This window comes from Ananas comosus, linkage group 9 (assembly GCF_001540865.1).
Source record: "Ananas comosus cultivar F153 linkage group 9, ASM154086v1, whole genome shotgun sequence".
Lineage (NCBI taxonomy): Eukaryota > Viridiplantae > Streptophyta > Magnoliopsida > Poales > Bromeliaceae > Ananas > Ananas comosus.
In genome coordinates, this window is record NC_033629.1 from 3,807,194 (window position 1) to 3,834,375 (window position 27,182).

General features: G+C 33.3%; 1 protein-coding gene and 1 long non-coding RNA gene across 6 annotated transcripts; both read right to left on the reverse strand.

Annotated features, from left to right (window-relative positions):
• On the reverse strand, positions 9,090-19,208 carry LOC109715457. Of its 5 annotated transcripts, XM_020240462.1 has the most exons (8): positions 19,049-19,199; positions 14,652-16,550; positions 14,502-14,559; positions 13,418-13,566; positions 12,546-12,632; positions 11,956-12,084; positions 9,818-9,857; positions 9,389-9,500 (listed from the first exon to the last, which is right to left on the reverse strand). In XM_020240462.1, exons 1-7 carry the CDS (start codon positions 19,115-19,117, stop codon positions 9,828-9,830), a joined length of 2,421 nt encoding a protein of 806 aa, XP_020096051.1. In that variant the 5' UTR covers positions 19,118-19,199; the 3' UTR covers positions 9,389-9,500; positions 9,818-9,827. The 5 variants fall into 5 exon arrangements, with proteins under 5 accessions (XP_020096049.1, XP_020096050.1, XP_020096051.1 ...); XM_020240460.1 differs by lacking the exon at positions 9,818-9,857 and having other exon boundaries at positions 9,090-9,500; positions 19,049-19,193; XM_020240461.1 differs by lacking the exon at positions 9,818-9,857 and having other exon boundaries at positions 9,090-9,500; positions 14,652-16,541; positions 19,049-19,192.
• On the reverse strand, positions 21,806-24,906 carry LOC109715040. Its single transcript, XR_002217481.1, has 3 exons — positions 24,577-24,906; positions 23,728-24,034; positions 21,806-22,202 (listed from the first exon to the last, which is right to left on the reverse strand). It is a non-coding gene; the product is annotated as an uncharacterized LOC109715040 (long non-coding RNA).

Consider the following 27,182-nt stretch of genomic DNA (forward strand, 5'->3'; position numbering starts at 1 on the left):
TATTTAGAAGAATATATGGACACCAAAGAAGCTGTTTTCAATTCTTAAAAACACAGCTTCACAAATAAAAATAAATTCGCAAATTTTAACTTTTTAAAATGAGTCGTGCCAATAATCAATGGTAAAGTAAGAGTCATTATTTTGATTTATGAGAAATAAAGTCTTCAAAATTTATAACTTTTAATATACAAATACTTTAAATATTATAAAACACATCTAACAAGTTAACATTTTGATTTTATGTGTGCGGTGTATACGAACTTATACACTCGGTGCAGGGAACAATTCGTCATTAGGAAGAGGACAACTCACGATTTTAGTTATTCGAAGGTTTAGTTAATAAGATTTTTTTTAAAAAAATTTTCCCGGAAAATCCCAGTGAATGTAATAAGTGGCCTTAGGAAATGTTTGGTTCAAATTAATCTTAAGTATGAACTATTTTGAATCAACTATTTAATTTTAAAAATTTTAACTTATTTGATTTGATTCAGCCGACGGCATATTGACTTTATAATACTTCAATAAATTTATGTTTGCCAGAATTACGTAAATGTACTAATTAAGGGCGTGTTTTGTACTAATTAAGGGCGAGAATTACATAAATGTACTAACTAAGGGCGTGTTTTGTAAAACCGAGCTACACCTCACCGAAGCCGCGAGTTCTGTCCGTATGGCGGAGTTCGACTTCACGCTCGTCGCAGGAGAAATTGCGAGTTCACACCGTATGCAAACTCGCAGCTCGATGAGATAGATTCGTGCGAGTAAATAACATAGGCCCACGAAAGTCAGCTCTGCGATTCCACCCAAACACCATCAAACTAGAATTACAAAAACTCGGCCACTTTCATCCCGAGTTCAATCAAAACAAACACGTTCTAAATCAAAGTGAATGTATCTGGCTGACTCAAATCAAATAAATTAAAAGATTAATTAGTAAAGTCAAAGATGATCTTGGTTAATTCAATTTTCAAGGACTCCCCAGCACACGTATTAACTATAACTAGATAGAGATGTGATTACCAATCCACTAAAAAGTTATTCTATGTATCAGTCCTTACATCTCCTACAACCGGTGGAGTAACAGCCAGTTTTGGTATGTTGGGAGATATCATTATTGCTGAACCTAATGCGTACATTGCATTTGCGGGTAAAAGAGTAATTGAACAAACATTGAATAAGACAGTACCCGATGGTTCACAAGCGGCTGAGTATTTATTCCATAAAGGCTTATTCGACCCAATCGTACCACGTAATCCTTTAAAAGGTGTTCTAAGTGAGTTATTTCAGCTCCATGGTTTCTTTCCCTTGAATCAAAATTCCAAAAATTAAAGTATAGCACTAGATTCAGTTATTTTATTTGTAGCGAACAAGTATTTAGTTCATTGTAATAAAAAAAACTAAGAAAAATGTTCTTTGGTGATATAAGTTACACTTTCTAATAAGAGTCAGAAGTTTCGAATAATTTTTTTTCTTCCAGATCCTGATCTATTTGTTATCTTACCCCTATTCATGATTAGGTATTATGAACCTCTATCAACAGGATAAAATAAAAAGGTGAATTTCTCTTTCCGAGGAATTTGAATTTGGGGAAATAAAAATAATTTTATCTGGCTATCTTACATATTAATTAAGATAGACAACATGAAAAAACCAAAAGCTCTACTCTCCCTCTCTATCTATCCTAAGGGATGGAAGGGCGGAGGCCTCTGGTGTTCCTTCCAGTCAAGAATTGGGGCCTCACAATCACTAGCCAATATGCTTTTCTCTCATGCTTTTCTTCGTTCATGGTTCGATATTCTGGTATTCTAGGCGTAGAGGAACCACACCAATCCATCCCAAACTTGGTAGTTAAACTCTACTGTGGTGACGATGTCCACAATACCTGAATTTAGTCAGATCCAATTTGAGGGATTTTGTAGGTTCATTAATCAAGGCTTGACTGAAGAATTTCATATATAAGTTTTCAAAAATTGAAAATACAGATCAAGAAATTGAATTTAAATTATTTACGGAAAGATATCAACCGGTAGAACCCTTGATAAAAGAAAGAGATGCTGTGTATAAAACTATAAATCACTCACATATTCTTCGGAATTATATGTACCGGCGGGATTAATTTGGAAAACCGGGAGAGATATTTTAAAATGTTGAATAGTCAATTCAAAATAATCCATAGTTGAGATAAACTCCGTACATATTTTCCGAAGTACAATATGCTTAGAATTATATAAAGTACGGGAGAAAACTTCAATTAGCTCCCTTATAGTTTACAATAATTTTTATTTGCTATTCTATGATTTGCACTATTTTATTTTGCTATTATGTGATTTTATTCTTAAATCACTATAAGATCCTACCATCAAAAAAAAGATACTTAAGTGGTAAAAATGTATAAACTATACTATAATGGCGTGATACTTTTTACAAATTGCATGATGGCGCTGATCAAAATATAGATTAAAATGTATCGTTTGTTACCCTACAGTTTATGATTTTTAAAAGTTCACAACTTTAGTTGGCGACAGATTCTTACGATCATATAAATAGAAAATGACAAGAAAGCAAAAAATAAGATTATTTAATTATAGAAAAACAAATTTAAAAAATGCTAAAAAAAGGGGCAGGGGTTGATTTCGCAAAGAGATAATAAAGGTATTGTAATAAGAGGTTTGCTTTCGAAAAAAGTATTTACGTAAGCTTGATAGAATTGTTAGAGTTGAAATTTTACCTCTTCGTTTGATTTGATGGAGTTGAAATTTTTACCATTTTGTTTTTGAAATATCAATAGTACTCAAGCTTGAGTTCAACTATTTTTGTAGTTTTATTTGTTCCAATTAATTGGTTTAATTTAGTACACATTAATAACCGTACTTATAATATTTCAATTTGAAATGTCTTTAAATTAATTAAAAATATCTAGAAAAATAAATTAAGGGCAAATAGATATTTTACTTAGCTTTTAGATAGATTTTTAAGAATATAGGTATTTCTGATAGGTTCTCTAAATAAAAAGAATATTTTTTATATTGATATGTTTAGAGGAGTCTCTTACTTTATAATCAAAGTGTTAGAGGACATAAGATTATTGCTGTACTATTTATTACGGTTATGTAGCTACATTTGGGGTATGTTTGTTTCACTGAAATTGGACTTTGAATTTGAGTGGACTTTGGGTTGAGATGGAGTTCGATGAAAATTACTTCTTTTCCGCTGTTTATTTCGTAGTTATGGTTATTTCGTAGTTATGGAAGTGAAGTTTCATTAGTTCTGCTGTTTGTTTGATAGGAAGTGTATGATGTAAAATTATAATTTATATATAAATAATAAATAATTTAATAAATAAAAATAATATAATTATATTTTTATTTATGGCGTAAACGACTTTCCCCTCTCTACTTTTCCCTCACTTCCACCCAAACAAATTCACCCTTGGAGGTAGTGACTGCTGATGACCATGATCGATCGAACTTTGTAATGCGATCCAATCACCGAGTTTTCGTGCATACAAAAGAAAGAATAGGTATTATAGGGGTGTTCATCTTAACAGAAAAAATCGAATAACAAACCGTATCACTGAAAAACCAAACCAAACCAAGAAGCTGCTTAACGGAAACGAACACATGCATGCAATTCACCAATTTCAAAGTACTAATCTTTTTCACTACTGTTACGCTACTGGTCTTCTAAATAAAGGTTGCGTTTGATACCGGAGATATTCGAGAACAATACGGGATATCCCCGAATTGTAACCAGAAGAATAGGGAGGAACGGATTGTTCCGGTCAAAACAGGTTTTTCAAATTGTTCCTAGGGAAACTGAGAGCAACTTTATTCTCCTCTTTATTATATTAAATAAATAGATATATAAATAAATATATTAATATAAATATTATTTTTATGATAATATATCTATACTTAAATTTTATTATATAATATAAGAGTCCAGCTATGGTGCTTGTAAAAGCACCAAGCATTTGGTGCTTATAAGTTTTTTACCGTTAGATCTACTCCTCAGATCATTTTCAACCATTAGATTATACTATTCAACCAACCACCTACTCAACCCTAGGGGGCCCACATCATCCTAACCGCTATCTCTTAATCCAATAGTTAAATTCTAAAGCAGCCAATAACTTGGTACTTTTAAAAGCATAGGAGCTCAACTTCTATAATATAATTTAATTAAATTTAATATATTAGTTATTTTATTAAGTTTTATTATTATATATTAATATTTAATTATTTTATTTTATATTAAGTATTTTATATATATATATTATATATATATATATATATATATATATATATATATAATATATATATATATATAATTATTTTTTCATGCAGTATATATTTTTAAAATTTGTATTGAAATTTATACTATTATTAATTAAAATTACAACAATATCGTACATATATTATGAAAATTATATACAATAAATTATTATTATATAGAGTAAAATAAATATACTATTTTAAATTAAAGGCTAAATTTATAAAATCCCCTATAATAACCCGCTTTTTCACTTTCCCCTAACATTTAAAAACCTCACACTTTCCCCCTTGTAAAATGAAAAATTTCACAGGGGGATTCGGTGTGTAAAATGACCATTTTGCCCTCGCCATTGTTGTCTTCTTCCTGAGCTTCCTCAGCAGCCCCTCGATCCGCCGCTATTTCCACCTCAATCGCCGATCTCTCCAATTTCTTCTCACCTGCTCCCCTTCTCCTCCTACACCGTCGCCGCCCATCGATTTCGGCGACAGTAGGGAGGATACTAAGATGGGTGTTGATGGAGAGGTAGGCAGGGACAACGAGGGCGAAGGCGAGGCGGCGGAGGAGGACGAAGGGGATGTGGGCGAGGGCGAAGCAGTGGAGGACGGCGAGGCGGCGAGGCGGCGAGCCGGAGGGAGCGAAGCATTAGAGAAGAGGCAGAGGGGTATTTTCGGTATAAAAAAATATTTTTTAACAGAACCCCTAACGGAACCCTAACGGTAGGGGTGAAGTGCATATTTTTCATTTTACAAGGGGGCAAAGTGTAGGTTTTTAAATGTCAGGGGGGGAAAGTGAAAAAGCGGGTTATTACAGGGGGGTTTTCTGTAATTTAGCCTAAATTAAATTGTTACATAAAATATTATATTATAAATTATTATGAGAAATGACTTTATAAATAATTTTTATATAAAATATACTAATATAAATTAATTATTTTATTTTTAAAAATATATTTAGATATTGTTCTACACTTTTTATCCAAACGCTATTAAGGATATCCTCTAGAATATCCCTGAATGCATCCAAACATAAATTTATAATTGTTCTATCTTGTATCGGAATATCTCCTGTTTTTGGAAACAACAAAAATTATTCTCCCTACAGGTTGAAACCAATTTCCACCACTCCTGCAGCTGATTCAATTCCAATCTTCACAAGCGTAAACGCAACTATAATCAATCACACTATCCTACGCTACAGATTTCGAACGCAAAAAAGAGATTAAAAATATATGCTTTATATTTAAGAAACGTATATGTTAAAATGAGAAAAATACCAAAAAAGATCTTCACAAGCGTAAACGCAATTATAATCAATCACATCATCCTTCGCTACGGATTTCCAACGCAAAAAAGATATTAAAAATATATACTTTATATTTAAGAAACATATATGTTAAAATGAGAAAAATACCAAGAAGAGATATGTTACCAAAAAATATATGCTCTATGACCTTTTTTGCTTCAATTTCTTACTGATCCGATTAAAAATCCTAGGATGTACCGGTGTCGGTGACAAATAAGAAAAGATATTATTAAAAAAATATATTTACAAATATTTGAAAATAAAATATGATATTACTAAAAAAATATATGCTTTATATTTAAAAAACGTATACGTTAAAATGAGAAAATACCAAGAAGAGATATGTTAAGAAACGTATACGTTAAAATAAGAAAATACCAAAAAGAGATATGTTATTAAAAAAATATATGCTCTATGTCACCAAAATTCGTAAGTCTGGAATAATTCCTATGCTCTATGTTACCAAAATTCATAAGTCTATCCTCTCCCCTCCCCTCCCTTTTTTTGCTTCAATAGTTTATCCTCTCCCCTCCCCTCCGTAATGTATTTGAAATTTATAGCCACGAAAATCTGGTGAGAAGATCTTTTGTTGTTAAATGGAAATCCTACCTACAATTTTATCCACAATTTGATTAATTTTTTATGTTCAATCTTATTTTAGTGAGAAAATCCGGACTTTTCCGATGGGTCTACTTGTATTCGGCATCTTGATGAGTGAGTCTTGATGAGTGAGTCGATCGTAAATCTAGTCTTAATTAATTAATTTAATATCATTTAAGCTCAACTTCGATCGATCTCAGTTGGTGTAAACATCACTGGCGTGTTTCTCTCTCTTTCTTTCTCTCCCCCCTGGTCGCCGGCCATTTCTTGTGGCGTGGCGGCGGTGGGGCAGAGGCGTGGCGAGAACCAGACAATGTCAGGAACTCGAACTCTTTTTTCTCTTTCTTTTCTTTCTTTTCTTTTAAGATGCATCAACTTCAAATAACCAACTATGTGGAAGGCCAGCGCTGTTTGGGCTTGAGAAATTGATTTCAAAAAAGCACAACTAATTCATGGCACAAAAGAAGAAAAAAGAAAGAAAGAAAATTATCAACTTAAGTTGCATAATAAGAGCAACCCAGTACTCACCTTCTGAAAAGCAACTAGATTGAGAGACAAAGTATGTGTATCTCTCTCTCTTCAAGGCTTTGTTTGGTTTGGGATTAAGTAAAAACTAATTATTTTAGAAATAAATATAAGTTTAGGTTTAAACCTGGAATAGACCAATTTTGCATTTGGATGAAAATTGAGTTGTTTCCGAAAATAAAAGAAAATAACGTTTGGATAGATAAGATGGAATAAGAAAAATAGTAAGTAGTTATAAATAGAAAATAATAATATTACTTCAATTATTATATTTGAATTTAAATTTTTTATTTTATATTTAAAATTTTAAATTTAAATAGATAACTTTTAAAATAGAAAATTAAAATCTAAATTTTTAAATCTCAAATTTAAAAATTTAAAGTTAAAAATTTTAAATTTTAAATTTTAAATCAAATCTAAATTTACAAATATAAAATATCAAATTTAAAATTTAAATAACTAAAAATAACTAATTTAAAATTTAAAATTTAAAATTCTAAATATTAATTTTAAGATTACAAATTATAAAATTTTAAATTTTAAATAAAATATTAAATAGGGATGGGATTAGCTAATCCCACCCCTATTCCAGGAGGGTGGGGTTAGCTAACCCAACACTTAACGGGTTAACCCCACCCCCTAAAAATAGTGTTTGGAAATAGGGGGGATAACCCCTTATCCCCCTTAACCCCGAACCAAACGCTCACAAAAGGTTCACTAGACTAGGGGTGGCAATCTAGCTCGCTGCTCACAAGTCAGTTCGTGTTCGGTTTGAAATGAGCTTGAGATCGAATTGCTCGTTTAGTAAACGAACCGAACACGAGCTGAGGTCAGCTTACTCATGTTCGGTTTGATAACAGCTCGAATACAAATATTTCATATTTATATAATTTATATTTATATATATAAATGAAAATTATATAATATAATATATACATATATATTATTTGATTTTTAGCAATATATATATATATATATATATAGAGAGAGAGAGAGAGAGAGAGAGAGAGAGAGAGAGAGAGAGAGAGAGAGTTGGGCCGGAATACTATTGATAGTATTTAATCCCTTTTGCTATCAAGTTTTTAACCCTTGGATGAAAAATTATAGGGTTATGATGATATCAGTCCCTTAGGGTTGAGTGATCCCCCTAGAAGAGCTACTATGTTATCGGAAGTATAGAGGATTTGGTGCTTCCTACTTTTTGGCCCTTAAATCAACTCCTTTAATCATTTCTAACCCTTGGATTAATACTATTACCCTATGGGGATCACTCAATTCTAGGAGTACTATTCAACCTTAGGGGGGACCGCAATCATCCCAACCATACAATTATAGATCCAAGTGTCAAAAAAATCAAAAGCACCAGATCTTCTATACTTCCGATAGTATAGTAGCTCTACACTATATATATAGAGAAAAAGAGAGAGTTGGGCTAGAATACTATTGATAGCAAAATGCCTTTTTTTGCTATCAAGTTTTTAGCCTTTAAATCAATTCCTTTCATCATTTCTAACCATTAGATTAAATATTATAATCCAGTAAGGACCACTCAACTCTTGGAGGACCACTCAATCCTAAGGGATTAATATCACCCTAATTCTACAATTTCTCATCCAAGGGTTAAAAACTTGATAGTAAAAAAGATATTTTGCTATCAATAATATTCTAGCCTAGCTATATATATATATATATATATATATATATATATATATAGATATATATATATATATATATATATATATATAAAGTGGAGCTCAATTATAAAAACACGCATTTATATATAAAATTTCAATTATTAAATCAAAAATCTAATAAATAAGATTTTTACAAATTTATTTTTTATATATATCCAATCTAATCCATTTAACTTATTGTTTATTGACCAGCTCATGAACTAGCTCGTGTTCGGCTCGTATTAACACGAGCTAAATTTTTCGATTCGATACTTCAACAAGCCAGTTCGTATTCGACTCGTTGACAATGCACTGGACCGAAACAAATATGCATCTTGCTATTTGGATACAATTATGCATCCATATTAGTAAAGTTCATTTGAATATTGTCATATTATACTTTTATTCTAGGTATCAAAACACTCAATGCAGATATTTTATAGTTTAAATATAAATATTTTGTGATATAACATTTTGTTTTCATAATTAGATTAGAAGAATTATGGCGATATTCAGAATGGATTTGAACCGATTTAAAACCAAAATCAAAAAGCTTGATGGCCCAAATCTTAGGTTAAGAGGCTGGTACAGAATTTTACCATACCAAATAAAACCCTTATTAAAGATACCTGCCCCCAAAGTAGTACTGCTAACAAAACAGATTCTGCAACTTGACTCAATTCATTCGGTAAATTCGACTGAACTCAATAACTCTGACCAATGCATCGCAAAAGTAGATCCGTTAATGTTGGCGTACACACATTAGTATATCATCGACGAAGACACGCAACAAAAATTCATGGAAAACAATTGTTTTCACTGATTTCGATGGGAGAATAAAGCCATATCATGTACATTAACTGGATTACATATAAAAAATATCGTGGAGGAAGAAACCGAACCTACCCCTTTCCTTTAGAAACAGAACAAAACATTAAAGGAAAAACTATAAAAATAAGAAAGAAAATTATAAAGGAGCAGCTTCCGCGGTACCTCGATTCATTGGTTCTGACCGGGGACCCAGTCAAATCTTGTGTTCTGTCCCAGGTTGCTACGTCTGATGTTACTAAGATAACGCCTCACCGCCTTCTCATTCACCGCGAAAATAAACTTCAAGTCCCGGATCTGCCAAAAAGTAGTTTAACTTGTTTATTTGCACTGTCGAGCATTTTATACTACACATACTCGAACAAAGAGCGAAATGCATTGACCAACAGAGTTACGTGACGTCACCCAACTCAAAATGAATCAATCGTCAAATACTAATCACTGTTTTACAATATGAACTCTCCGTTAGAATGAAAACAGCTTGCTGAAATGCATGATACCCCAAATAAATATTGTGCTTTTCACATAGCCTAGTTGATTTATGATGACGCTTAAATTTTTTGTTGTTTTAAGCTTAAATTTTATGCATTGAATGCGCTGGCATATGGACTTACTTTATTCTTGCTATTGTTGGTGACCTTCTAAAATCATCTCCTAAATAAAAACAGAAAAACTTATCAATAAATTCATTCATGCTTATTTAATTACCAATGTCTAGATTGTCAACAATCCACCATCTCCTGCAGCATCCAGACATACAAAATTCGAGTCTAAATAAGGAAAAACATAGGAATGCCAAACTAGGCTGAGAAGTTCCTGTCTCCTGTCAACCACCACTAAAAAGTGACTGATCAAGCAAAACTCCAGTTGCCTTCTGCTTCCACTGAATAAATGTTAGGCAACATTATTCATTTTATCATTTATTGATCACCATTAAGCTAGCAACTGTACAGGGAGATCAAGGACGGTTTTAGTCTCATCTCACAAATTTGATAAGGAATCACTCGCTGACTTGAATTAGCTACGCTTCAATAGGATAAACACATATCAACCGATTACAATTTTTAGGTCCATATCCTTGCTACAAACAGTGTATTCTCTTACAAAAGCCCTAAGGCTCTTAAGAACTTTTTCACATTCAAAGGTCAGCTCAAGGAGTAATTAACTACCAAAAAAAAAGTCATGTTCCTGAATTACGGTAGCCTACAAAATAAAAAAAAACCAAGCAGATGATAATAATAGAAACGGAAAACTCTTAAAAGGGGATAAATTTGATCAGTTGGAGCAACGGAATGGCGCTAACAAATTTCAATTAGAGATTTCATCCACAATTGAGGCTTCAAAAAATGAAAGCTGATTGCTAGATCAAAATATAGAAGAGTTCTAAAGAACAGGAAGAGGTTTTGGAACATGGAAAGTTGTAGGAGTGCTTTGAGCACCATATTAACTATCTTCTATACCTAAACATTATTTCTCCTAATTTTTTGCCACGTGGCAAATTCTCCTTCACTCTTTTCTCTTCTCTCTTTCCACTCTCATTTTCACCCAATGTTTCATCTTCCTAAACCCCCATTCAATTAATGTGTTTACATAATACCATCTCCACCCAATGCTTCATCTTTCTAACCCCCCTATCTCTCAATTAATATGTTTATATGGTTTCATCTCTATTTCTTCATATCTTTTTTTTCATATTGTTTTTCTTTCTCCCCCATATCTCTCAATTAATATGTTTACATGGTTTAATCTCTATTTCTTCATATCTTTTTTTTCTTTTTTTCCTGGCGCACAAAAAGGGCTCATGTTTTGTAACTTTTTAAAATTTTTTGCTGTGTGTGGATTGAAATTAGGGTTTCGGGGATCGCGACGGAGCGCTGCAGAAGAAAACGGTGATGGTTTTGGAGTCAGTGAGAGAGAAGAAGCAGTGGATGTGGATACAGGATTGATATGGTCGTGACTAAAGAGGAGCTGGACACTAGCGGCGAACGCGATGTAAAGATCGGAATTTGCCTCTCCGATGTCGATAGTGCAATGAAGATGTGTATGGGGTAAAAAAAATTTTATTGCTTATTTTATTATTATTATGTGTGATTTATTTATCGAAATTATAAATTTTGTTATATCTATACCTATATCTATTTTATATTTTATATTTGTGTTTATTGAAGTCCCATATCAAATCAAAAAATTTAAAATTTTTATTTTATTTATATTTTATATTCTGTAGTATCATTCCGCCGCAATGCGCGGGTAACTTCACTAGTCTTTACAAGGAGAGATAAATGTAATAACATGGTGACATATCATTGCTTTTACAGAGGGATATACATAGTCCTAAGAGACAAATTTTTCTTAGGTCAATCCCCAGCTTGTGTGTTTACGGGTTCTTTGTGCGAACAATATGATATCTATGGTCTCAAAAGAATGGCATTTTTCAGATAGACCTTTGGATCCATTATCGAATACTGAAGCTGTTCACATGAAACTTAAAAATCTTCCTTATAATTGTATTCTTACCTTCTTAACAAAATAAAAGGTAAGAAAAGCAACTCGTTCTACACATGACAATGAAAGTTCAACAACTTATGGTAATAGAGCACAGATTCTTCAGTTGAATACAGTATTATAACAATATACACAAGGTAATAGTTATAATAATATACACTAGGTAGTAGTTATCTCATGGCATCTAAAGTGAACAGATGCTGCAATAGGAAGAAAAGAATTAAAATTACTAAGAAAAATCACGTACCTGAATAAGAGAATCTGATCTTAGGTTTTTACGTTTTTTAGTTAGTACTTCCTTGCCGTCGACAAATACTGAACACTTGCCAATGTTTTTGATAAAAAATGATCCATCTTCATCCATCTTGATAATAGCCTAGTGTAAGAGAACAAGGAAAAAAAAAAATCAAAAGACCGGCACTCTTCAGGTGAACATAATGCAACAGTAAACCATTTATGGAATGAGCATAGAAGAATTAGTGCACTCGGAAATGAACGTGAAGGTGCTGGTGCATTGCAGAAAACAGGTCGTAAGCTTGCAAAACATGAAATATGGCTTAAAGGAATGAGGCACCTCACAAACTGTTACAAGTCTTCTGGCAAAGGCCCTAAATAAGCTATTGATTGAAGGACATATCTACCCATACGTACCCAATTACATTCAATTAACTAGACATAAACACAAAGTTTATCTAAATTAAACAGACTGACCCCTAAAGTTATCATCTAATCAATCCAATTGGTCCAAGCAAAAAAACGTAAACTTTGTCATTGCACATCTAAGCTCATAGTCTGTGAGTAACGACAAAAGCAATTAAGAATGAAGAACTTAGGCACCTGTCGACGAGATATTTTATTTGCATGCCCTTCTCTTCCCAAGTCAATGTCAACTTTCACATCTTCTGTCTCTCTTCCAAGTGACACCTTATTGAGCAAAGAAAGTCAAATTACTAGATAATAATACTCAGAAAAAAGGATTGTCAAGTGATTGTTATCAAGGAAAAGAGACTAGCAGAGAAATATGAACCACATAAAACAATCATGCATTCTTCTGTTTGAATGAAATGTCACATGGTATTAGGAGAAACTGAAGCGGTGGGCTCGGTTCCGTTTTGGTTTACAAGATAAATTGATACTGAACCGATCAAAATTGGTTTCAAAAGATGAAAACCAAAACCAAACAGGTGGTGTCGAAAACCAAACCAAACTGGTGGAGTGGAAAATCAAATGAAACCAGACCTAACCGAAAATTTCAGTTTGGATTCACGCACGCAGGTGCGCGCAAACGCATTGGTCTAATTTTTTCACCAAACAAAAACAATGGTCTTCCAAAAAGAGCCAACAGTCGTGCTAGCAAATAAACAAAAGGACCGAAAGAGAGTTCAAATCCACCATCAAGTTCAAGAACAGACTTGTATGATTAGTTGACTCACAATGTATTCATGTCAAGACAAACTATACATTAAGTAAAGAAGTGTCTCCTATGACAGCCCACCACTAATGTATTAGGTAGTTCACAAATCAATCTATCGTGTCAACTTATTTCTGGCAGTCAAATGTACGGTCAAAAGAGTTCAAAAACTAATTAATTGCATGTAGGAAGCTCCAAAGTTTATGTTCGAGACCCTCTCTTGGACTCAGGTAGATATTTCATTATGCGGGAAGATAACAATGACCAGAGGATAAACAAAAGCTTTATTCGTAATTACCTCGGGAGTTTTTATATAATATTTCAAATGCATGCCATAAAGGATCGCGAAAGCTCCGTGCCTTACAATAGCTCTGTTAATACTAGAATGAAAACCTTGTTCCAACCTTATAAGGGTCTTCTTGTTGCTCATGGATTGATACTGCAAAACTGGTCATCAAAATTAAAAAAAAAAAAAAAAAAATCAGGAGAGCACTTGGTCAGCACAACATAATAGTTGCATTAGGAAACATACAAAAAATAAAAAATGATAAGTTTAAGGCAACATATAAAATTTCTAGGTTCCTTTCAAAAAAAAAGTTTGTAACTTCAAGAAAGATTCTCATTTGTACTAAAGATACAAGGAGAAAAATAGACACATTATTCTCCCGCATGTTATGTTCTTTGATCTTGTACTTTCTCTTTCCCCTTCTCTCCCTCTGGTATTTCATCTTCATTCTCTCTCCCCCCTGGCTCTCCCTATTTATCCTCTTCTCTCTCTCAAGTGGGATCAGCAACAGGCTGGGTAGCAGATCCTCCTCCCAGAGTAAGGCACAAGACACTTTACAATATCACCGAGAAACAATATCACCGAGAAGACCTTACAAATATTAGAATGTAATAATATCTTCAGTAATAAGTACTAGTAATTTCATATACTTTACTTATTTGCTATCAGACGATGGAGAAATCAAGCCATGCAGCGACTTGTTAGTCTTTTGGCATTTCACTCAAGTCCTCACTCCTATTCTTTTTAATTACAACTCGACAAAACTTCATAGCACAAATTTCATCAACCAGCAGAAACCTTAATTTTATACACGCTAATATTTAAACAAATGTGTTGTAACTGAAGCTTTGTAATAGAACTCCTAATCACCATTCAAAAGGCACCCAAATTTTACAGCTACCAACCCTTAAAAGAATCTCATCTTGCAAAAAATGTTCGTGAGGTGGCCATGTTTGTTTGAGAAGAACTTCTAACTTTCGTCCTAAATAAGTTGATGAAATTAGAGCAGACATAGGTTTGGTGCCTAGCCAGTCAACATTTATGCTATATGATCATACCCTTGCACAAAAAATAAGCATATTGAAACAATTATTACCTTCCTTGGTGATGGGACGTGATTCCGGATCATACGGACCCAAGTCCATCCCGATAATCTGCACAAAATTTCAATGGATATCACATATAGCAGCACAAGTTTGAAACATCGAATCAACAAGAATAACTATAGTTGACATCCAGATTATACCATAGCTTCAACATCAGAATAGCTCGGTACATCATCATCACTCTCGGAAAATTGTTCTTCTTGGTCAGAAGTGGACACTGTTGCAATAGGACCCTGAAGCCCCAAATCATCCCCAGCTGCATTTGCTGGCACACACTTCTGCGGTCCAATTTGATCATCTATTTCCTGTTTAGGGCCATCAGCAATGTTTGCAGAATAGTAGTTCACGTGGTCAACCTGGGGAACTGGCTTCTCTAGAAAGAAATCACGAGACTTATTAAAATTACCATGTTGCCCCAAATCTCCGGCAACACATTCTTCCTTCAATGCAGTAGTATGAATGGTGCACGAATTTGGATCATTAACAGAATTAATAGGATGCCCAGTAAATTCAGCACCCGTACAGCCATTACTGGGAAGTACCAAACCAACCTTATGTTGTAATCCAGATGGTTCTGCCTTTGCAGGGAGTGTAAGGGGCAGTGTATTTCCCACATTCTCTTCCTTTACAATGGGCAAGTCTCCAACAGTACTTTTTCCCTCTACAGACAAGATTTTAATAGAGGGCGGAAGAGAAACACTTTGGTGCTTAGAATTGGATTCACAAGTCGGTAAAATAATATCGTCATTGCATGGGATTTCGGTATCTTCTGTGTTTAACGTGCAAATTAAGAAAATTTCGATAGTTTCACCAGTGTGAGGTACTTCCATATCAGCATTTGTGGCGTTATGTATATCAAGTTCAGAACCTATTGGGTCAGAACTATTGTTGGTTCCTTCAGAACGCAAGTCAGGAGCAACAAGAGTTGACTCGATAGCATCTGCAGGTTTAGGATCGCTTGCGTTGGCAACATCAACTTGATTAGCATTTCTAGGAGAGCTTGAGACAATAGGAGTCTCATCAACATCCATGAAAAGGAATTCATCATCAGCAGAAAATTCCATGTACGAACCAGTAAAATCAATAAAGTCATTCTCGGATATCAACTCCGTACTATTCATTCCATCATCCGCAGTTCCATCATTCAACTTGCCTTGCAAACTATTAGTATCATTACGAGTTAAACCTTCTGGATCTTCCTCTGTTATATGAATATCCATTGGCATGGTCGGTGCCGAACCTTTCCAAATAGTTCCAAGAAGATCAAATGAATCCCCAGAATCCGGGACTTCACTGCGGTTCACTATGAAACCTTCGGACTTACCTATTTGTGAATCACAAATAGGAAATTGTTTTGCCTCAATTATTTCATCTTTATACAAATTGGTACTAGGAAGAGACTGCAGGCCATCAGTTTCGCCAACATCAAAGCTGTTCCTTAGAGGAATGTGATTCTCTCTACAAATCTGAGGATCCTTCTGTATGTAATCATGCTCAAAGGACTGGTTTACATGGCTCCGACATAAGCAGTCCCTATCAACTATTCCATCTGGGAATACATTTTGTCCACCATTATAGGTCGTGCCTGACTGTTCATAACAGTTTACAACCGGCACACCTATTGCAATGTTTTCAACTGAATGAAGCTTTTGAGAGTTTAAAGAACCTCTGCATATGCATTGCCTGCCATTAGCAGCACATGAACACGGTGCGACAAGAAAATCAAGATCGGCAGTATTACATGGTTCAGTGCAGATTCTCTTTCGCATGGCATAGTAATGATTCCTTACACTGTTCACTTTCCGTTTATGGGATAGAAAATCTTTTCCTTTGGAACTGCAAGTTCGGCCAGTCTTGGAAGGATTGGTTGTGGAGGATTCATTCTCAAACCCCAAGATACGAGCAGACGTCTCTAGTGAGGCGTTCGAGTCATAAAGGATAGAGGACCATCGATCATACAGTTCTTTAAGGGTATAACGACGGGAGAAGCTTACAGCACCTTTAGCCAATGACTCCAAGGAAGCACCAGCCTGTTGGAACTTGGAAATTAAAGAAAAGTTTAATTAAAAAAAAAAAATTAGAATGAACACCTAACAATGAAGAACAGGAGACAACTAAATATCCAAAATATACAGAGTAAGAGGCTTTACAAAATGTCAATAGAAACTATATGTTTTCACCATCAGCAATCAAGCATTTCCAAATTATGCTGTTGTTACGTACTAAACAAAATGGAAACACTCAAGAAAAGAATAAGAAAATGAAATTAATCAAAAAATGATTTGGTTTTAGCCCTCTACAAGGTTAGTGTCAAAATCTTGTTCAACAAAGGTGAACCCAACCAAAACATGACATAGATTGAAACCTAAGAGACCAAAAGAAAAAGGAGAGATGGTGAACCTTGATGAACCAAGTGGCATCTATTAGTACGGCACATATAGTCAGTCATTGCAACAATAGCAGGTCCAAGAGGAGACTTTAGCTAGTGAGCCAACTTAGTAACCCACAAAACAAGCTTAGCCCATCCAGGTTGTTACGCTACTCCAATTAAAATAAGAGGAGAAAAGGACAGTCATATCAGACACTACATTTGAAGGTAAAGCAGACATTGCTCCAGCTGAAGCTTCAACTAAGAACATCCGTCTCATTAAAAAAAGAAAGAACAAAACCATAAACAAAATCTGCAAGTCATAGTCATAGTGAGAAACAACTAAAAACTTAACCAAACACCAACCAATTCAATGTGTCAAACAAAGGATAAAAAAATGTCATCAAACAACCTTGGGAACCTCTTGATAGATCCTCTACTGCATACAAGGGAGCTTAAATGCCTCAAACAAATGTAGAGTTATGCTAAGCTGGAATTCTCACAAAACATGAACTCCTGACGCCCATAGCACATAAGTAGCAGGTGGTTAGGGAGAAATTTTCCTGTTATTTTTTTCCACAAATGCTCATTTTCGGAAAATGCTCATCCGACAAGCTAACAGGTTCCAGATAGCTGTCGCTGGTTTTATGGAAGAGTGACCAGCACACGGATGAACATCCACAGATTTCAACAGACTAGAAAAATATCAAAAACAACAAAAAAATATTGCCATCACCCTAAAAGGTATCCTATATTCAGACTCGTAAGGAAAATAACTAATCATGCAGCCTAAGAAAAGAAAAAAAAAACGCATCCTCATAAAAGACTGGTCACTGATCATATTAATGAATCTTAGGTGTGACATTTAAAAAAGAACTCCTGATAAAATAGCGTACATCAACTTTGATTATAACAAATTAACAACCATATACAGAAAATAATGATACAAGCCAACAACTAAGCAACACATAAGGCTGCTTTTCAGACCACACTAAAAGGTACAAGTACATTCATTCATGAGTTCCCTCTGGCTTTGACATACTACATTCGTACACAACCTTCTTCAACTGCTCAACATAAAAAACCCACAAAATCATCTACATTGTCTAAGAATTCTAACTCTGATTTCATCAGAAAAGAAAAAAAAAAACGCATCCTCATAAAGGACTAGTCACTGATCATATTAATGAATCTCAGGTGTGACATTTAAAAAAGAACTGATAAAACAGCGTACATCAACTTTGATTATAACAAATTAACAACCATATACAGAAAATAATGATACAAGCCGACAACTAAGCAATACATAAGGCTGCTTTTCAGACCACACTAAAAGGTACAAGTACATTCATTCATGAGTTCCCTCCGGCTTTGACATACTACATTCGTACACAACCTTCTTCAACTGCTCAACATAAAAAACCCACAAAATCATCTACATTGTCTAAGAATTCTAACTCTGATTTCATCAGAACAGCCACAGCTCTACGTCAACAATTCCACACGGCCCCACCCCCCCCCCACCTCCCGGAGAAAGAAAATAATAATGATAAAAAATAAAATTAAAAAAATCAAATCCATTTGTGACACATGAGTTTTCCTGATTGTCACTCTACATACATGTTACGGAAAGTGAACATCTCTAACAAGTTAGTTGTAATCACGAATCAAATGTGCAAAATTTGTCGTCGGTGAGGTGAGAAGCATGTAAACAGCAGCTCCGTTCATCAAATATACAGCGTAAGAATCTCAAGTGTAAATTATTTGAATCTCAATAGAATTCATAAAGAACACACTGCTTCAAAATAGGTGTTTCTTGACGAAACTAAGACATCTGCAAAGCAATAGTCGATAACAAAAAAAATCACATACCCGGCCAATCAGCTAAATTAAACAACACCCATAAACCCAATTGTTCTCAAGAAAACCTAAGTTCCCTTTACCATAGATCAAGCAACCAAACAAGCTACTAGGCCACTAGGAAGGGAACATCCACAATAAGTAACTTACCCAATTACAGCAACAATACTACGCCTACGATTCAAAATCTCTAAGATGCAATAGATCCAAACAACAAATTGGGATCAATAACCCGTTGTAATCACGCGATTCAAAGGCGAAAATTAGCGACAGAAACGGGGATGAGAGAGAGAGAGGAATCGGGGTTACCTCCATGGCGTTCTTGAGGAGGAGATCGTCCTCGAGGATCCATTGCGTCGGGGACGAGAGAGCTCCCATCGTTATAGAGAGAGAGAGAGGGGATTGGGGTTAGGGTTTAGAGGGGTTTTAGGGTTTAGGAGGAGGAGGCGGAGGCAGGGGCCGGAGCGGTGAAGCAGGACGACAATAGAACGGGGCGGGTAATAAGTTTGGATCCGACCCGTTAAGGCTTGGTCAAAGCCCGACCCGAGAAATGTGGGAATGGGCGATACAAAAATAAATAAAAAAAAAAAATTTCTTTTCTTTCTTTTTTTTTTTTTTGTGTTCTATGACAAAGTGTATCTAGGTACCGTTTGGTTCGGGTATAAGAAAGAACTAGCTATTACAGCGATAGGTACAAGTATGGGGATAAGAAAAATAGTATTTGGATGAAAATTAGGTTGTTCCCGAGGATAAGAACAATTCTAGATAGTTTTATATAGAAAATGGAGGTGTTAGTGGGGATAACCGAGAACTACTATTTTCGGGTAAAAAATTAGCGTTTGGGTATAAAGGGGGAATAAGGGCCTATTCCTATTCCTATCCCTATCCCCTAACCAAACGCTGCCTAGAGTATAGACTCACAATAGGGAAGGAGCCTTCCCTATATGATTACCTCTCTAATACAGTTAAATCTAACAAATCTCTATATATTAAATACATAAATTATGAATTTATCGGTGTCATATGCCGTCCGCTGAATTGACCTTTTTTCTTACTATATAATATACTCCTTAGCTATTTTTAGCCTTTTCATCAGGTTTATAATTTTATTCTTAATATCTATCTCTCCCTCTTTAATCTTCCTGTTTCGCCCACCATTACTCTTCGCGTTTAAAAAAATTTCTTGTTCTTTTGTGAATTCTTTAATTTTTCTCCTTTTTCATTTTTTACATATATATAAATATACTAACTTATATTAGTATGTATATAAAGTATGGGTAAAAATATATGTAAATCCCCTCAACTAAAAGACTTTTTAAAATAAGCCCTCTAAAGTTCAAATATTTTTATTTACATAAATTAAACTATTTTTAAATTTTTTTATTCTTATATAAAATAATTACTAGAGGAGTGAAATTTTGATATATATTTATTAGACCCAAACCTAAATCTCGGCATTAAATCCACATAAAAATTACTTTGTAAAAAGTAAATCCATGATTTTAATGTGAGTTTTAAGTTTGAAATCAAATTGATATCAAATAAATCAATTTAGACGAACATTTGATTTGTTAGAAATAGAAAAACTATTCTGCAAATTTTTTATCCTTTTATTTACAACCTTCGGTCTCCCCAAATTCGCTCTTACCTTCTCTTTGTTTGAGACTTACACCATTAGAGATGTCAACGGGTCGGATTCGGGGCGGGTTTTTAAAAACCTGAACCCGAACCCCACTCCAAACCCGAGACCCGAGACCCGAACCCGAACCCAAACCCGAACCCGACGGATTTTAAAAATCCATATCCAAACCCGAATCCGACCAAAAATCCGAAACCCGAACCCGAACCCGAAAATTTGAACCCGAAACAACTATTTTTTTTTCAATATTTCAAAATATATTATATTAAATCTAAATTTTTAAAATACAAATTCAAATATAACATCAATTTTATATATATATAATATATAATACAAAATAAATTCGGGTTCGGGTCGGGTTCGGGTACAATCAAAATCTATATCCGAATTCATATCTGTCGGGTTTCTATTTTTGATATCCATATCCGAATCCATATCCATATCCATCGGATATATCCGTTTCATTCGGGTTTGAGTTCGGATAAAATTTCGAATATCCATACCCATTGACATCCCTGTAACACCATAAGGTGTCTATATTATGTCCACCACTACAAATAGTGTAATGAAAAGGGAGGAAATTTTTTTTTATTCCTTTATTACTATGGCAACACACATAAACCTTCACTAGATTTATATTTCAGGACACAATCAGAACATCTCGCCAAAACTATTTCATGGAACATAATAGAGTAACTAGTGTAGGGACCCGCGCGATGCGGCGGGTAGGAATGCTTTAGTAAAAATCTACAAACTATAAGTTTAGCAAAAAAAAAAAAACATTAGAAAGAAACATAAAAAATATTTGAAATATTATGAAGGATAACAAATAATAAAAGAGAAACCAATGAGGCTCAAATTCACATTTAACTAATCATATAAAGATATAAATCTGTGCTATCATCTTTCCTAACTCAAATCAAATTGCTCTTAAAAGTCAATTATTGTTCATCTTTCTCAACCCAAATTAGATTTCTCTTAAAAGCCAATTATTATTGCATTTGCCGATGGACATCCAAATTTCATGCCATCAGAAAATTAGTACAAAATGCAAAAGAATGAAAAAAAAAGTATGAAGGAATATATGACAGTAATATAAATAAATTTTAAATTTATTAATAATAGTTAGTTTCTTACTACGATTAAATTGTAAAGGTTCACTTTTCATACATCTATAAGCCAACAACCTACAAATTATGTTTAGTTTGTTGATGCAACATGCCATTTTAATCGGTTTTCTTGATAATTTTACTCTATTAGTTTTTGTGTAACTCAAATGAGAAGTTATAGCCTCTATCCACAACTTAGATCAAAATAATAATAATTGCTCTCATAAGTTTGTTAGAAAAATAATACACTAAAAAGAACATTAATTTGACAAAAAGCTCAAAAGTACAACATCATTTGAATACGATATCATTTGTAACTTAAAAAAAAAAACAAATTTATTACTAAGGGTAATAAGTTTATACCAAGTCAATTTCTATGACATATATTATCTCGATGGCAAAGCCAAGATAAGCACAAATTTAGATGAGTATTAAAAGGGGCGAAAAAAATTAAACCAATTGGAGCCAAGCTGTATCTAGCCAGAGAGTGCACTGCTTTGTAAAGAGATTGCACTAAGCACAATAAACAATCCATCAAATTACTCACTCCCTAAAATAGAAGCCCTCTATTGTTGGTTTTGATATAAAAAAATCCTTGTTAGTACCTTATTATAAAACTCATGAATTTGATCTAATTAGCTGCATAATTTAACAGTATATGCCACTGGTTGAGCCCAGTATGTCGATATTACTTTCACATCCTCTAGACGATTACCTGTAAACAAAAGAAAGAGAATTTTTTTAAAAAAAAAACATAACAGAATACCTTGAACAAAACAAAATGCAAAATGATCTTCTTAGAAGCAATTTTCATAAAATTTTTATGATTTTACGTGGTTGCCAATTATTGGATGTATTTTTATATTCGTAAACAAAAATAAAAGCTTGTTTTTCCAACGGCTTAAGAAGAACTGGCTTTAAGAAGAACTTAAAGAGGTAATTGCTGCAATATTCATGGAGTGCAAGAAATATGATCACTACCAAAAGCAATAGCTAAAGAAGATGAGCAATAGAACAAATTCAACAACTTCACAATATTCACAACTTTGATGCCACTATGAGAAATGACCAATAACAAAATATCAATCTTTTGTTAAGTATATTATTCGGTTGTTTCTATTGTTGAATATAAAATTTAAAAACATCGTTCTCTGACAACTTAAGCTATCAGATATAAATAATTATTCATATAATTTATGATGGTATCAAAGCAGGAGGTCATAAATTCGAGTTTTGCCGAGCACATAGTATTGTTAATTTCCTTTTATTTAATCAAGCCCATGTCTTGAGCCTAACGTTAAAGGGGCCGTGTTGAATATAAAATATAAAATCGTTTTCTAACAACTTAAGTTTTTGGAGGACAACAGTTACAAATAAATACTATGGTATCAGATGCAATGGTGAACTCTATTATCTAAGGCAGTGTCTTTTATAACATAAATTCTCATTTGTTATATTATCTGTAAATTCAGTGTACCACAGTTTTGCCCAAACAAAGTTTTACTCATAAAATAAAATTTTTAATTTAAATCCCGACTCATACCAAGAAAGATGATTAATAACTAAATAAATCTAATTCTATCATCTTACCGAGACTTGATATCCTTTAATTTATAACCGGAGGCAAAGTCACCGACACCTCCGCCGATCACTGTTGCTCGAGTGCTCGTCTAGGAACCTCTACCTCACAGAGTAGCAAAGTTCAAAATCCAAAAGGGTGTTATAGAGCCCCGAGATCTCCACGTAATTGAACCCAGATGCTAAATCCACACTAATTAAAATTCTCAAGTTGAATTGGACATCGGATGAGGCGGCGAAGGAGGATGGGGTTTGAGGATGGGGTTTGAGAGGAGGCGAGAAAGGCAGTGCTACTGCCGCAGCCGACAGAGAGGTGGTCGTAGCGAGGGGCGAACATTTAGTCTAACTTTTTGGTAGTGTAATATGCATGCTCTTTGCAAAGAAACATTATAATAAGCTTTACCATGCATAGTTTTATGTATATAATTGCAAGTCTCAAAGACAAAATCAAGTACAAAACTAAGAATATATATTCCTCCTTATCAACCACTTCCAACCATTAAGACAAACAAATATTAAGATATTGTTTACACTGGCCTTTCCCTTTTAGTCTCCTAAAGGCTATATAATATCATGTAAAAAGATTAAAAGTAAATATAAAGAAGCAAAAGAGAACACTCTTGAAGTTAGCTATAAATATATATCTATTTATATAAATATACCTGAATTTTAATGGATCCTTTCTACTCATCATCTTCACTTTTTGAGAGAAAAAATGGTTGTTTGCATGCAAGAGGAGGTACTACAACTCTTTTGACCAGCATTGAACCCTATATTTGTACTTTATTTCATAGCCCAATGGGGTCAGTGGCCCAGATTTCTGCTTCTCCTAGGCCAGAAGAGCGAAGAAGTCGAAGCCTGCAGCCTCCATTTGGGCAATAACATTGTTCGGAATGGCATGGTTGATAACTTGAAGAACCCTAATTCCTTGCAGACTTTGATGATGAAAATAAGAAGAATATCTTTTTCCTACAGTGTAAACAACACATTCAAAAACAATTTATGAACTGGGGATAAAATATAAGAAAAAAAGTTTCCAATATGGTAATCTAATTATCCTAATTTGAGGAACTAAAATGACTACTAAACTAAAAATTAATAATTTCTTTCTATTCTATAAATCTATCAATGAAGGATATTATTGGTAGTTCAAAAAAAAAAAAAAAAAAAAAAAAAAAAAAAAAAAAAAAAAAAAAAAACTTATTTTATCATTCTTAAAACATTCAGGTAATTTATGACATACGGATAGAACATAAAAATAATCAATTAAACCCTGCAATTAAATACTCTATTTACCCTAAATTGAGAAATCAGAAAAAAAAAGGTAGGTTAAGATTAGGATTTGGATGACAGTAAACCCTAAACCCAAAAAATAATACTTAAATTAACCAATATTATATTTTTAGGAAAAGAAAAAAGGAGAGATAAAAAAAAGCACAATCCAAATATCTGAGATTCCTCCTAGAGTTGGCCCCAATATATGCTACCAAATCACCCCTCCCCAAACTTACTGTTGTAATCGAAGCTGTTTGTCGCCGATTGAAGCTCCTTCAGCGAGTAAACCCTCCACATTGCCACGACCCCTCCTTCTTCTTCCCTGGCTCCGCCCTAATAACCTCTAAAAAAAACCTTTTTTTTTTCACAAATTCCATAAAAACGCGTCTGATGGTATGGCCGAGGCGTTTGACGGGATAGGCGAGGTGCGTTTACGCAAAACGAAGAGACAGCAACGAAGAGTCAAAATCCTCTTAATAGAGAGGGCTAACGAAGAGGCGGAAGAGGAGACGCCGAGATAAAGAAGCAAAACCACGAAGGAGAGGAGCGGTCAAAAAAGAAAAAACCAGTTTAAGGCAAAGAGAGAGATGGGCCGATTTAACTAAAGCAGAGGAATAATATACTGACAGTGGGACCCACAGGCAAAAGCATAGGCAAAAGTTAAGCAAAACATGCCACGTGGCTTAAGATTACGGGGATTAATATAGTTTATAGATGTACATAGAGATTAGAGAATTAGTAGAATTTAATTTCATCTTATTTAATGTGTCTTCTTTGTTGGCCGTTTGTCTCTTTTGTCTTCACGAAATTTTATTAGAAATTCTTTCACTATTTAAATTTTTTGCATCATATAGTGTTGCTATCCGTTAAGCAAGATTCCATTTAATATATTTTTGTCTTTTGTTTTCTCTTTTTAATTTTTTTTCTTGTTCAATTAATTAGATGATTGGAATAATGGCTCACTCTGTAAAGATTTACAAAAGTATATACAAAAATATAGGTTAAGAAGAATTTATTAAATAGTTCGCATTCATTTATAAGCTTATGAATTAAAAATCGTTAGAGACTTCGAGCATTCTCCGTATCCTGTTGATTGTGGAGTCTGCTTTTTCTTTTTTCTTTATCCCTTTCTCTCTATTGCCTAACCTTTCCATTTCTTGGACCTCTCTCACCCGTCCCTCTCCCTCACCTTCCTTTGTTTTCCATTGTCGTCCATCCCAGCGAACTCACCATGTATCCGGGCATTCTGTGCTTGTAAGCTATTATCCATGATGAAACATTCAATTCGGCGAGCGGCTTCATTAGGTATGATCTATGACATTAGAACTATTTAAAAATTAAATTTTATTATTTTCAACATCATTTATTCAGTGATCAAAGTGTCTCAAAATGACTATTTTAATGGTCGATATAGCACATTTGTAAGTTTAATAGTATATCGAACAAACCAAATTAAGCAAAATTTAATAAAAAATTTTACTTATCATCAAGAGTAAGATCAATACTACCGGACACCGGTATAAAATTTTAAGTCCTAGTGTAATAGTATTTTCGATGATGGAACATTCAATTCGGCGAGCGGCTTCATTAGGTATGATCCATGACATTAGAACTATTTAAAAATCAAATTTTGTTATTTTCAACATCATTTATTCAGTGATCAAAGTGTCTCAAAATGACTATTTTAATGGTCGATATAGCACATTTGTAAGTTTAATAGTATATCGAACAAACCAAATTAAGCAAAATTTAATAAAAAATTTTACTTATCATCAAGAGTAAGATCAATACTACTGGACACCGGTATAAAATTTTAAGTTCTTTATCACTATTTTTTATGAAAGTTTTTATTTTTAGCCATTCATTTTGAGGCTACGTGGCTACTAGGCAAATAAAGTCAAAAAAATCATAAATTTTGATTTTTAGATAATATATGTATACGTATACATATCTCTATAAGTAGAGTTTATTTAGTAGGTAATTTTATTTTATTGAGTAATTGACCCCAATTCTAATTTAATAAAGTAAAAAGGTATAGAATTTGTTTGAACTATTGATTATTTTGATTCGACTACCTAATTTTTCAAAATTTTAATTTTATTATCCGATCTTTCAATTTATTTAATTTGAATCAACCAACGGTATTTTGGTGTCAAAATATGAATGTATTATTTATCTTTACATATTTAGTTAGTACACTTCATTTAATTTCACAACTATAAATTCATTTAAGTAAATTATTAGCTTAAAGTTTGAAGTCAAGTTGCCGTTGACTTATTCAAATCAAAGAAATTGAAAGTTTAGATAATAAAGTCAAAATTTTGAAAGTTAGGATAATCGAATCAAAATAGTTTATAGTTTTGATAAGTTTTGCACATTTTTATATTTTAACAAATAAGAAAAAGTCATCCTTTGCTCCAACATAACATAATTTTTAAATGTTATAAACTTAAATCCCAGATATAAATAAATATATATATATATATAATTAAAATATTTAAAAAATATTTTTACATTTCTTTTTGAAAACATTAGCAGTTTGAATGATAAAGAAAATCCCAATCTAATGACGCCATTAAGCATCATTTAAAAATACAAAAATACATCGAAAACAAGTATAATTTAAAATGATACATATTGTTTTTCACGCAATATTTCTTAAAATTTGTATTTATTATTTTTGAATATTTTATATTTGGCCCCTGTAAAAAAAAAAAATTCTGAATCCGCCACAATATATAAGTACCTATTTTGAATTTAGATCCGTCAACAAATTCATTTTTGGCGGGAAAAAATTTTTATTCTTTTTTTTTTCTTACGCAAGACAAAAATAAGGTGGCGG